The 12119-nt window shown below is 40.2% G+C and overlaps 1 protein-coding gene across 4 annotated transcripts in view; it reads right to left on the reverse strand.

The window, feature by feature from the left end:
- Positions 1 to 7810: 7810 nt before the first annotated feature.
- LOC143035933 (uncharacterized) overlaps positions 7811 to 12119 on the reverse strand; it is a 60910-nt gene continuing 56601 nt past the window's right edge. For 3 of the 4 annotated variants that reach the window (XM_076203152.1, XM_076203153.1, XM_076203155.1), the window contains one exon: positions 9382 to 10752. In XM_076203152.1, the coding sequence (XP_076059267.1) occupies positions 10731 to 10752 (22 nt within the window). In that variant the 3' untranslated portion in view covers positions 9382 to 10730. Of the gene's footprint in view, positions 8572 to 9381; positions 10753 to 12119 lie in introns of those variants that run through there. The other variant, XR_012967341.1, reaches the window with a different exon arrangement.

Below are 12119 nucleotides of genomic sequence, written 5' to 3' on the forward strand. Positions count from 1 at the left end.
TACGGGAGGTGAGCAAGTAAAAAAACAAATCTACATCATGCCCAATTAAAATCCACTTATAGCTAGAAATACATCAAATGCAGGATCCTCATGACCGTTGACGTAGTTCGTGCGTGACCATTAAGTTCCGTGCGCGTCTCGAATGCTCTCCAATTTTTCGGTCTAACGAAAAACGAAGAAAAGACAAAATTTCAACCAGCATGGCGCTCACACACGTATAAAATAAATGATGTGAACCAATTGCCAATTAGCTACTTTGTTTATGGTTTTTCTTCCTTATTTTTTCAGCATCCGGTTTTGCTCTGGATCGAAACTTCTGTCGACGTACGAGTATTTTGTCACTCAAATCCATCATAGCAAACAAACATACAAACAAACAGACAGATACAATTGAGCAGATATCTTTTCACTTGTTGACGGAGGTAGAGAATAAAACCCCCGTTTTGACACACAATGTAATAATCTTAATTTTGTAAGAGGCCGGTAGCGAATGCAAATCAGGTTAGGAAACACTAGGGTATTAAAATACTGAGTCAACGAGTCAAGACTCGACGCCTACTGTTTAATAACATTGAAGGCGCCGTTCTGTCTCTGTAAACACACCGACGGAGGTGACTGCTTTATAATCGCTGATGTAAACCATTCAATGTTAGCGGCCGACCACTTGTGCGATGACGTCATGCTTTGCTTATATGCTTTTGCTTATGCAGCAATATTTCTGGAAGGACTGTAACAGCCTCTCAGATTGGAGGTAAATGGGTATGTAGAGAAATACTATTGGCCTAAAAGGAAAAAGACACGCCCTTAAGGGTGTCACTTGTTTTGAAAAGTAAAAGACTACTGGACGAATAAAAAGTGACGTCTGAACGAAGGTGGTCTGACGTATTGGAGAGAACCTGGAAGGGGCATTCTCTGCGTGTAGTCCGTTAGTCAAACAAGAAATTCACCACCCTTTTATTAACCCAAAGGTCGAGAGAACTAGGCATGGGGCCTAATGAACTTGGAAACTAGTGAGACTAAAGGAACAAAGGCATGGGGCCTACTGCTTAAGAAGGACTGGAAAACTTATAAGAAATGACGTGAGTGGAAATTACGAGACTAATAACAGTATATAGGTAGAGGTCTGATAGTGGTGGTGACAGTGGCTACAAAGGAGGTGAAATTTTTTTCATTATCTTTATCACACCACAAGTATCTGTAACTCATCTTCACTACCGCGAGGGTGCTATGGAGGTGAATAAAATAGCCTGGCGGCAACCTGCCTTTCGGTAGGGAAGGGGGGGGGGCAATGAGAATACTCAGTAGAGACATAATTTCTACTGATGAGTCCTGAGACGGGTGTAGCAACCGGCCTCATATTTGCAAACCCAATCGCGTACAGAAATCAGAGTACATTGACACTTCAGTGTCAGAGTCAGATTCTCGCAGGCAGCATCAGCTGCTTGATGTACGATAATTCGATGATGCTTCACAATATTCGCGTTATGAAATATAAACTTACACCTGTATTACTCGATCTATTTCACTCTGAATATTAATATTCACAGGATATATCGCTCATTCATTTCAACATTGTGTCACGAATCTAGGCTCTGTGTTTGAGTTTATACATCGAATCGAGACTTAGGATTCGAGTAGTTCCTTCAATCCAGAATATTAGATTCAAAACGTAGCCTCGTTTTGGATATTCTTTCTCTTCGCGGGGATAAAGAAAAGCAATGGAAAAAGCAACGGGAATAGATTTTCTAGCACGGTATAAAAGTATAAATATATATCTCTTACCAATGTTGAGCAAGAACAGAGTGCGGTGCAGGAACGGGGTGGGGGTAAGGACCACTGCTCCCCTTCTTATATACACAGACCGCACGGCACCAGCGTCATAGCACAGGTGCTAACATGTACTTAATTAATTTATCCTATTTCTATTGACCCAACTCCACACTTCCACCATTTCCTTTATTCTTGTGTGGAGAGGGCTCGCAAAATAATTTCTACCTGATACCTTAATTCTACAATGTAATGTGACCAAAGATATGTTGGCTCTACGTCGCCGCCTGGTTTTGGCGTGCGTGCCCCTTGACCTGATATCGGCGAGGTCACCGATCTCGTACTCCTCCGCTGGTATATTCGCGCGCACTTCTTGTCCATAGAGTCCCTGCGCACAAAGGGGCTCATTGTTTCTCTTGGATCCGGGCTCCTTCGCTACAACATTTTGTCATGGTAGGGGTATCGTGAACATGGCCATGACAATTGACATCAGTATTACTAAAAATCTGTGGCCCGATCGGTTTTCCCAATCCGTCAGAACCCGGCAAAATGCTGACCCCTGTCCGAGAGTAAAGGTCTATTCGATTTTTTTGGCAGGGCCCGACGTGATATCAAGGGACGACTCACACAACCGGGGCCGGAGGGGACGTGTCCCCTTGAGGGATTTCCGGTTTCCGGTCCGATTACAGGAATTCTTTTATTAGTACCAGGGGCTCCCCTGAGAGATTCCAAGGGGTTCCACAGGGACTCCCCAGGAGTTTCCAGAGTGCACCTCAAGGGCTCCACAAGTGCTCCCCTTGATGTTCCAGGGGGTTCTTAATGGGTTTCTCAGGAGTTCCTTGAAGGTTTCACAGAGAATCCCTACAGGGATTCTTAGAGGTACCCGAGTGACTATCCAGGGTCTCCCAAAGGCCTCCCCGGGTGTTTCCAGAGGCTTCCCCGGGGGCTTACGAACGTCTCGCTCTTAGCCAATCAGTCGTCTCCGTTGTCGAGACGTCACCGCTCTTCGCCAATCAGTCGTCTCCGTTTCCTTGACGTTACCACTCTCTTGGCCAAACAGAGGCCAGCGTTTATTCCTAGAAGACGTTACGCAGCCATATTACTATGACAACTAAACCCGGCGATGTCCTCTTTTCGGCGGAACTGCCAGTCCGACCATTTCGACAACAATTTCTTTTTTAGAACATAGATATATGTATGTATGTATGTATGTATGTATGTATGTATGTATGTATGTATGTATGTATGTATGTATGTATGTATGTATGTATGTATGTATGTATGTATGTATGTATGAATGTATGTATGTATGTATGTATGTATGTATGTATGTATGTATGTATGTATGTATGTATGTATGTATGTATGTATGTATGTATGTATGCATGTATGTATGTATGTATGTATGTATGTATGTATGTATGTATGTATGTATGCGCAATCAAGAAGAGAAGTGAACTTGCAAAGTTGTTAGAGATGGCGTCTTTAATTGTGTGGGACGAAGTCGTAATGACAAACAAGAATACGTTGACCGCACTCGATATAACGTTGAGGGATATTCTTGAAAATTATAAGTTTATGGGAGGAAAAGTTTTTGTTTGTGCTGGAGATTTCCGACAAATTTTACCCGTTATACGTGGTGGCGGTAAGAACGATAAAATCGAATACTGTATCAAATCGAGTTACATGTGGGGCGATATAACAAAACTGGAATTAACCGAGAACGTACGCCTCAAGAAAAATGATACAAACAACATTAAATTTGCACAAAAATTGTTAGAAATCGGATCACAAAATGACGGGCCTTTGGAACTTGAGGAAGGTTTTGGTGTTCAAGTAAAATTCCGTGAAGAATTGATAAATAGTATCTACGGGGACTTGGAAGACAACCATCTCAACGTTTCATATTTTGAACAACGAGCTATAATATCACCTACAAACGACGATGTTGACAGTGTGAATCTCATGATCTATGACAAATCAAAGGAAAAAGAAGTAATTTATTACAGTACTGATAGAGCAGTGGAAGAAGGGACCGATATTCAAACTTCGGTATTTAATGCCATGATAAGTCCTTCTCTGCCTCCTCATCGACTTCAAGTGAAAATTGGAAGTGTAGTGATGGTTGTTAGAAACATTTGCCCTCCGAAACTGTGCAACGGAACGAGGCTTTTAGTTACTAATCTGAAGAAGAATATTATAGTTGGTAAAATTTTAGGGGGTAGTTATCGCGGTGAACAGGTTATGATCCCTAAAATAACGTTAGAAGCTCAAGACACTCCAGTTAGCTTCAAAAGAAAACAATTTCCAGTCAAATTAAGTTACGCGATGACAATAAACAAGTCACAAGGGCAAACGTTCGAACGGTGTGGAATACTCTTGGATACAGTTCAGTGTTTCGCTCATGGTCAATTCTATGTCGCCTGTTCAAGAGTAACGTCGTGGAATTTTTTGTTCGTGTATACTGGCTGGCATAAAGTAAATAAAGAATACCGGTTAAGACCTGCCACGAACTGTGTATATAAAGAACTTTTCTCGGATAGCGTAGTGAACATTCAAGCGTCACCTCCTGCTTCTGCAGTAACAGGCGAAGAAACAGAAGAACTTATCCCCATAGCTGAAGAAGAACCCGAATTAGGTGTAGTTCCAATACCAAAGGATGCTTATAACATTTCAGAAGAAGACGCCGTCAAGATGATCTTACCTGATTTTGCCTTCGAAGAAAACGTTTCAAATGAAGAAAGTAACAGTAGTAATGAAGCTGAAAACCCTGTCACGAAAAAAATGGAAGAATTAATTATGGGTTTAAAAGAAGAGATGACTAAGAAAATGGAGGAAATCAAGGAAACGGTCAAGCGGCAAAGCGACGACGAAGATATTGCATCGTCTCCGCCTCGAAAAAAGAAGAAAATTGACAATGGAATAGAAAAGAGCGACGTCGAGGATGTCTCATCTCCTTCGCCTCAAAGCAGTAAACAAATTATAGACGAAACTAAAGTTTCTGATGTAAATAAAAGTTAAAATGATAAAACCTTCTTTTATTTCAAACACATTCAAGAGGTAGAACAAAGTGTGCATTTTAAACCGTTTAGAGGTATAACAAAGGGGGCGCCGCAGGCCAAGACCCCCGGCGTAGCCGGGACGCACTCACGTCAAACATGAGGCAAACCCGTGTGCGTTTCTCGCTGTGTACGTGTTACTGCCAGTCAACAGTTGCCAGATGTCGCTAGCCATTTATAGAATCGTCCTGTTTTCAAAAAAGGATGTGTTTGTTGGATAATCATTTCACTTTGTGTTAAATTAATAATTAACAATTAGACTCTATAGGTAACGTTTATTCTAGTTCTAGTTAGGTATATAATTTCAAATATGATAATGATGCCATAAGATAGCGCTGTGCAGGAATTTGCAAATAGAAGTACGTGTATCTGCAAACATATAGTCACGTGCTGGGAGGTTGGTACGATGCATTGCATGTAGCTAGATAATGTAGGCCCTTGTGGACACTTAGTTGTAAGCCGAGGTATTTAATATATACTATAATAAGGAGCAATGTGCCTCTGTGTATACTTCTTTCTGTGTGTGGTTGTGTACGTAATGTCTGACAAATAAGATACGCCGGAAAAACGATCTTCTAGAAAAAGTGAAGATGAAAATAGTGTGATTCAAAACTTAAACATTAAAAAAGACTAGGTAATAAAATCCTTATATGTCATTTGCAGCAACTCCACTTCACTACGGGACTTAAATCTCGTGGGCTGCATTAGCTGCCAGCCGTACGACGTGTCGTAATAATACTCGCATCATAAAATATAGTCACCGCTTATATCTATCGTTCTCTCTTTCACCCGTGAATTTTGAAAACCACAGAGAATGTGATTAAGAGCAGATTAGAGAGAATGTAAAAACACAGGGGCGACTATAAAAAATATAATCAAGACTTCGATATGGTAGCGTCGCGAATCCACTTGCTCCTCATGACGTCTACGTGTGCGGCACCGTATGGTAGGGGTTAAATACTTGATTTTAGATGTTTGATGTATGCAACCCACTTACTTTAGCCTTAGATTTGAGCGTAATTTTAATGTAAATTTTTAATAATAGGAATTCTTGTAATTAACAAATTCATAATTGTAATGATTATTTCCTAATTGTGTACAGGAACAAGGCACACAACGGTGCACAGCTGCTGTTGGTAATGGCTGACGTTTACAACAATTACCTTCGTCTACGGTTGTCAGATGTCCTCCTCAAAAAGGACAGTTCTTGCGAACCTTCCACCAGCACCATTCCAATGTGCGCTGTCACTCATGCTGGAGGAACAGTTTATACGGTTAAGTCAGCTTCACAAGAGGGCATTTGTTACGATGTGGACCTCTCAATCGGCATGTGCAGCTGCCTCTGTGGAAACACAGGAAGCGTTTGCAAACATCAATTAGCAGCGTCGCAGTACAGCGCAGTTCGCCTTCCACAACTATACGCCTGCACTGTTGCTGAAAAAGAAGTCTTGTATAAGGTGATATACGGCGACAAACCGATGCCGACATCGAATTTTTTAGATGGCTTATTTGCTGATACACCTGTTAATGCAGTATCTCATGGTAATAAAGAACCAGCTGCATGTGACGATGAGCAAGGAGATGTAGCTGTCGTTATCGAGACCTCCGCAGAGACAACAAATGAAAATCAATCAATTGACACCAGCATTGATGAGTTCACAAGCATGATCAATAGAGAATTAAAGAGAACTAAAACCACCTGCATGCTCAGCTCCTTTGCGGTATTTGAACAGAGGCTGAAAGCCTGCAGAAATCCTGCGCAGGTTACTACTTTCCTTCTGACTGCAGGTTGCACTATTTTTAAGGCATCGGAGGCGGCAAAGAGAAAAATTCCTCGTCAGCCAACGACCATTGCTAGGCGTCAGTTTGGCCAACCAAGAGGCAAAGCTGCCTTACTGAAAGGCAAGATAACAAAAAGGAAAAGGAATTTAGCCTTAAACATATTAAAAATGTACCAAATGCTAAAATACATTGATGTTTCCATATTACTGTTTCATTTCCTATACCTAACTTATTTCAAATCAATCACAAATAAATACTAACTAATAATTAATGAAAACAATTTAGCATGAGGCATTCAAATAAATGTTCTCTAGGTAATTGCCTTTATTTTAGAATACAGTTACATTTTTATTTATTATTTAGGAAGATTATGAAATACTAGTGTAAACGCCCCTGAAAATCACGGGATTCTGATTTCTCTAACTTCCAAATAATTCAATAATTTATAGCTTGCTATTACAGTAATTTCATTTGCGTGTTATTCGATTTCGATCTCCTTTAACTATTTATTAATAAATCAAAATGCACATTTTTTCGAAATAAATTTATTATTTCGTTGCTTAGGCGATTACTTTTGATATAACATTTTCAATTGTTATATTTTAAACCAAAAGCGCATCCTAGTCACTGTCAAATGACATATAAGGATTTTATTACCTAGTCTTTTTTAATGTTTAAGTTTTGAATCACACTATTTTCATCTTCACTTTTTCTAGAAGATCGTTTTTCCGGCGTATCTTATTTGTCAGACATTACGTACACAACCACACACAGAAAGAAGTATACACAGAGGCACATTGCTCCTTATTATAGTATATATTAAATACCTCGGCTTACAACTAAGTGTCCACAAGGGCCTACATTATCTAGCTACATGCAATGCATCGTACCAACCTCCCAGCACGTGACTATATGTTTGCAGATACACGTACTTCTATTTGCAAATTCCTGCACAGCGCTATCTTATGGCATCATTATCATATTTGAAATTATATACCTAACTAGAACTAGAATAAACGTTACCTATAGAGTCTAATTGTTAATTATTAATTTAACACAAAGTGAAATGATTATCCAACAAACACATCCTTTTTTGAAAACAGGACGATTCTATAAATGGCTAGCGACATCTGGCAACTGTTGACTGGCAGTAACACGTACACAGCGAGAAACGCACACGGGTTTGCCTCATGTTTGACGTGAGTGCAGCCGGAACTGGCGCAGCCAGTGGGCTTGTAACTCAAAAAATGCTACTTTTCAGGAGAAGCAAAATGAAATTTTAATTGTGTAATACAGTCTCCCATGGAACTTTTAAACGAGGCATTTAGCAATGAATTTTAATTTCATGATTAAATGTAGCACATGACATCTCATATTAAAAAAATACATTTATTATAAACATGCTTTGTGCCTATTTGAAAAATAAATTTGGATTATGACGTTATTGCCTTGAGCGACATCTAGCGTCCAGTTTTGCTACTAGAGTTATGTCGTTCTTACCACAAATAAATATAGAAAATGGCAAATTCAGTGGTATAGATAACTCAAAATCTTCAATTTTTGAGTTATGTCATTGTTGAAATGAATGAGCGATATGATCAAACCACTTCCGAGAATATGGGGGGTCACTGAGGTACAACTGCAAAATGAATATACTCAAGACGCCGACACAGCATCATCGTATACCCACTCGCACTTCATGTCGCTTGCGTAGGCGTCATCGGTCAGGAGTTAATGACGAATTACCATATCTTCATGCTTACTGGATACCGTGTCGAACTCGTGAGCAGATGGTTGTGAGTTCGATTCCCGGGAACCGCTGCGTGCGTCTTGCGTTGGTTCCCGACAGCCTTGGTCAGGCGGGGAGGCGAGCCAAGTATCGGCCTAAAACAACCAACTGCCAGTGGTTTCTCATTAGGATGATATTTTCTTTACATTAAAAAGGGTCCACAGCGTGCTTAACCTATACAATTTGAGAAACAATACAGTTGTTACTAATACATAATGTCCCCTAACTTGATTTTGTTTAAAGGGCCCCATTCACGACAACGATTTTCAACCCCAACCCAGATTTCGAACATGGTCGGGGTTGGAGTTGTGGTTGGCGGCTTCGCCACTCACTGCAACAACCAATTGTCCAATTTTTCGCAGTTGATCCGCAGTTCTATTGTGATAAGATGTCTGATCTCGACTCTGACGATCTTTTTAATATTGCTGTTTTTTTTAGAGGCAGATAGAAAGCGCAAATAAAAGTCAAAGTGGTGTAAGTCTTGGCTTCAAAAAAGAAACAAGCTATCCCATAATCAATTATCAGAGGAACTGAGACTAGAGCCTAAAGACTATATGAACTATTTAAGAATGGATGAATCCACATTTTTAAAACTTCTGTCCTTGGTAACACCAATCATAAAAAAACAGGATACGATGATGAGGAAGGCTATTACACCTCATGCAAGATCTATGGATATAAGGTCTAACCACTTCCGACCGAATTTCGAGGGAGTTGGCGCAGCGGGCCCGTGAACGTCACCTGGCTGTTCAAAGTGGGGTTGGCGGGTCCTATAGCTGTCAGTTGAAGCTGGTGCGTCGTTTGGGAAAGACGTTGCCTTCGCTCGCACCGCTCCACGCAATTAGTTATATTCTGACAAATATTATATAAAATATATATATAAAATATTATAGTTCCTGTCTATATATATGAATATATAATATATATGATATATAATATATATATATATATATATATATATATATATATATAATATATGAAATATTATAGTTCCTGTCTTCCTTGGCGTTTCACAGTTTTCTTCAGTGTTTCACAAAGAGAAAATGGACCCAGCCTAATGACGTCAGAAGCTGCACACAATAATTCAAACGGTCTGACCTGTATATTTAGACCTTGACCTCATGAACGTCTCGTATGTACATTACGATTTCTAGCAACAGGGAGGTCATATGAAGACCTCAAATTTTCCTCCATACAGTTCTTAACTAGCCAATTTTTTTTAACTACATCATCACGCGTAGCTGCGGGGTTTACTTCCGTAAATTTTGAAACGAGTATTTCATAAGCATTGTTTTTCATTATTTTATTCGAGTATTCTTTACTTTTAACTTTCCATAGGCATGGATGTTGACGGTATATCTCAATAATCTCTCCTACGAAATCTTTACTGTACGCTTCCATTTTTTTTAGTTAGGCAGCACAACTATAGCTACAAACGCACGGTACGAAATTTTGGGCACAAGTGATAGATTTGGTTGTCCGCACCCATCCACCACTCCAACCCCAACACAGACATAAAGCTCCGCCCACAAAATATCAGGAAAATCTGAACGACTCCAACCCCAACCGCGACCTGCAAATCGGGGTTGCGATGTAGGTTGTTGGAGCCCATCCACGAGAAAATTTGGTCTGGGTTGGGGTTGGAAATATGGGTTGGGGTTGAAAATCGTTGTCGTGAATGGGGCCCTTAAGAGTTTTCTTTTATGTTATTATTTCTGAGTTCACATAATTCTGTGCATTCATGGGAAGTACCTTGGGGTGCCTATTCTTCTTTGCTTCATGGTCTATGACGACGATTCTACACCAATCATCTTTTCGCCCACCGTAGCTAAATTGGCTACTGTGCACTGCACGGTAGCTAAGTCTTGCGGTCGATTGTTCCAAGTTCCAGGTAGGTTTATCCTTAACGGCAAGCAAGTACACATTTGTTCGAAGTTTATGCTGAGTGTTTACCTTGGAGTATGCTCTTCACTTCTGTTCAGAAGTGAAGAAGTGAAGAGCATACTCCAAGGTAAACACTCTGTTCAGAGAGGGTCTGTATTTGATCACTGCTAGTTACAAAATGATTTAATGACAATCGTCTTCACATAAGGTTGATAGCATACTCGTTAACGTTTAGGTCAACTCGATCAATTTAAATGATTAGCGAGTTGCTTATTATCAACTTAATGTACATTACGACAGTTAATGGTTTATTTTCAATTAATTTCTGGGTTCTGTGTTAGTGTTTTCCTTGAGCCATTGCCCTCACTGGCAGATGCGTTCTGACTTTCTCAGACACAATTGTTAGACGAACCTTCTCTTATTTCACTCATCTCTCTTCGGTTGAAAGTTTACAAGATCTCATCTTTCCTCCTGAAACATACAGATAGATTCAGACATGAAGCATGGAAAGTAAACATACAAATGTAAAAAAAAAAACAAAAAAAAAAACAGATGTCCTTACTTCTAATATGAAATAGAAAATAGTGCGGACTCAATTCTTGACTCTTCGGTTGTGGTGAAACAAACCCCAGGAAGAAACTCCAAAGATGAGGATATTTCGTTGACTCCAGACCAAGCTTGTTCATCAGGAAAATCCACTTCATCACACAAATTTTATGGTTACAAATGTCATACCACACACCAAGTAAAAACATGAGGGGGGGGGGGATGGACATGTGAACAGGACTGTTCTTTGAGGAAGGAATGGGGAGGAGAGGAGAATTATCTGTTACTTATTTTCATTTAGCTGCAGAAGTAGAAATAATCACTCACAAAAAAGGGAGAGTCTTCACCCTGGCCTCAATCTAGGCATTCTGCCCGTACTACGGTGCTTGTCGAGAATGATGGTAACAATAACTTTGCATTTACTCTAAAGGTGATGGCACACTAGGCTAGCATGCTAGATGGTTTTGGTACTTCGTTTGTTTAGAAACTACTTTGATAACAATATTCTAGACTTCCATAAGAACATGTCAGCAATGTGTCTAACATCGAATACGTACTTCTCTTAGTTTGTCATTCACCTTCTCACCATATAACGGAAATCTGAAAAAACGAAAGATCGTAACCGAGGTCGTTTTTACCCAAACATAGTAACAAAAGCAAGTATCATGCTAGCGAGAAATGCCTAGTGTGCCGCCACCTTAACCAACCTTTTCAATACAATGACGTCTGTTGTCAACCCTTTTGATGTCCAGCGTGCACACGCGCGTACGCACGCATACGGAATAAGCAGGAACTCTAGCGTATGTTCAATCAACTCTTAAGAGGTTCTCCATTATATCGGATTCTCACAAGGGACATTCCATTGTCTCCAGTGACAAGAGGACTAGGCCTTTCGGGTCAACACCAAAAAATACCTGCTCGGACAATGGGCCTCGCCGCATTTCGGGGAAACACCCGAACACCTGCTACTACAATAGACGCGGCTCCTGTCATCGTCGCCAAACGACTTGACAAACTTTTTTTTTTAATATGTACCAAATTGTAAATATGACAATAGTCTACTTGTACTTGTATATAATGTATAATCTGGTAACCCCCCACCCCCCCGAGTCTTCCTCGGAGGTTGCATGTACTTGTAAACCATAGAAGACTGGTACATTGAACCAAAGAGAACTCCAAGAGTTTTGCCTCTCCAACCCAGAGTCAAATATAGATACTAACTACAAATCTACACGTCCTTTATCCATTGTCTTCCGCCTGTGGACAGTTGGGTCCTGCAGCGATGAAGCCAC

This window comes from Oratosquilla oratoria, chromosome 19 (assembly GCF_046742065.1).
Source record: "Oratosquilla oratoria isolate Oo_2021 chromosome 19, ASM4674206v1, whole genome shotgun sequence".
In the NCBI taxonomy this organism is placed as follows: domain Eukaryota; kingdom Metazoa; phylum Arthropoda; class Malacostraca; order Stomatopoda; family Squillidae; genus Oratosquilla; species Oratosquilla oratoria.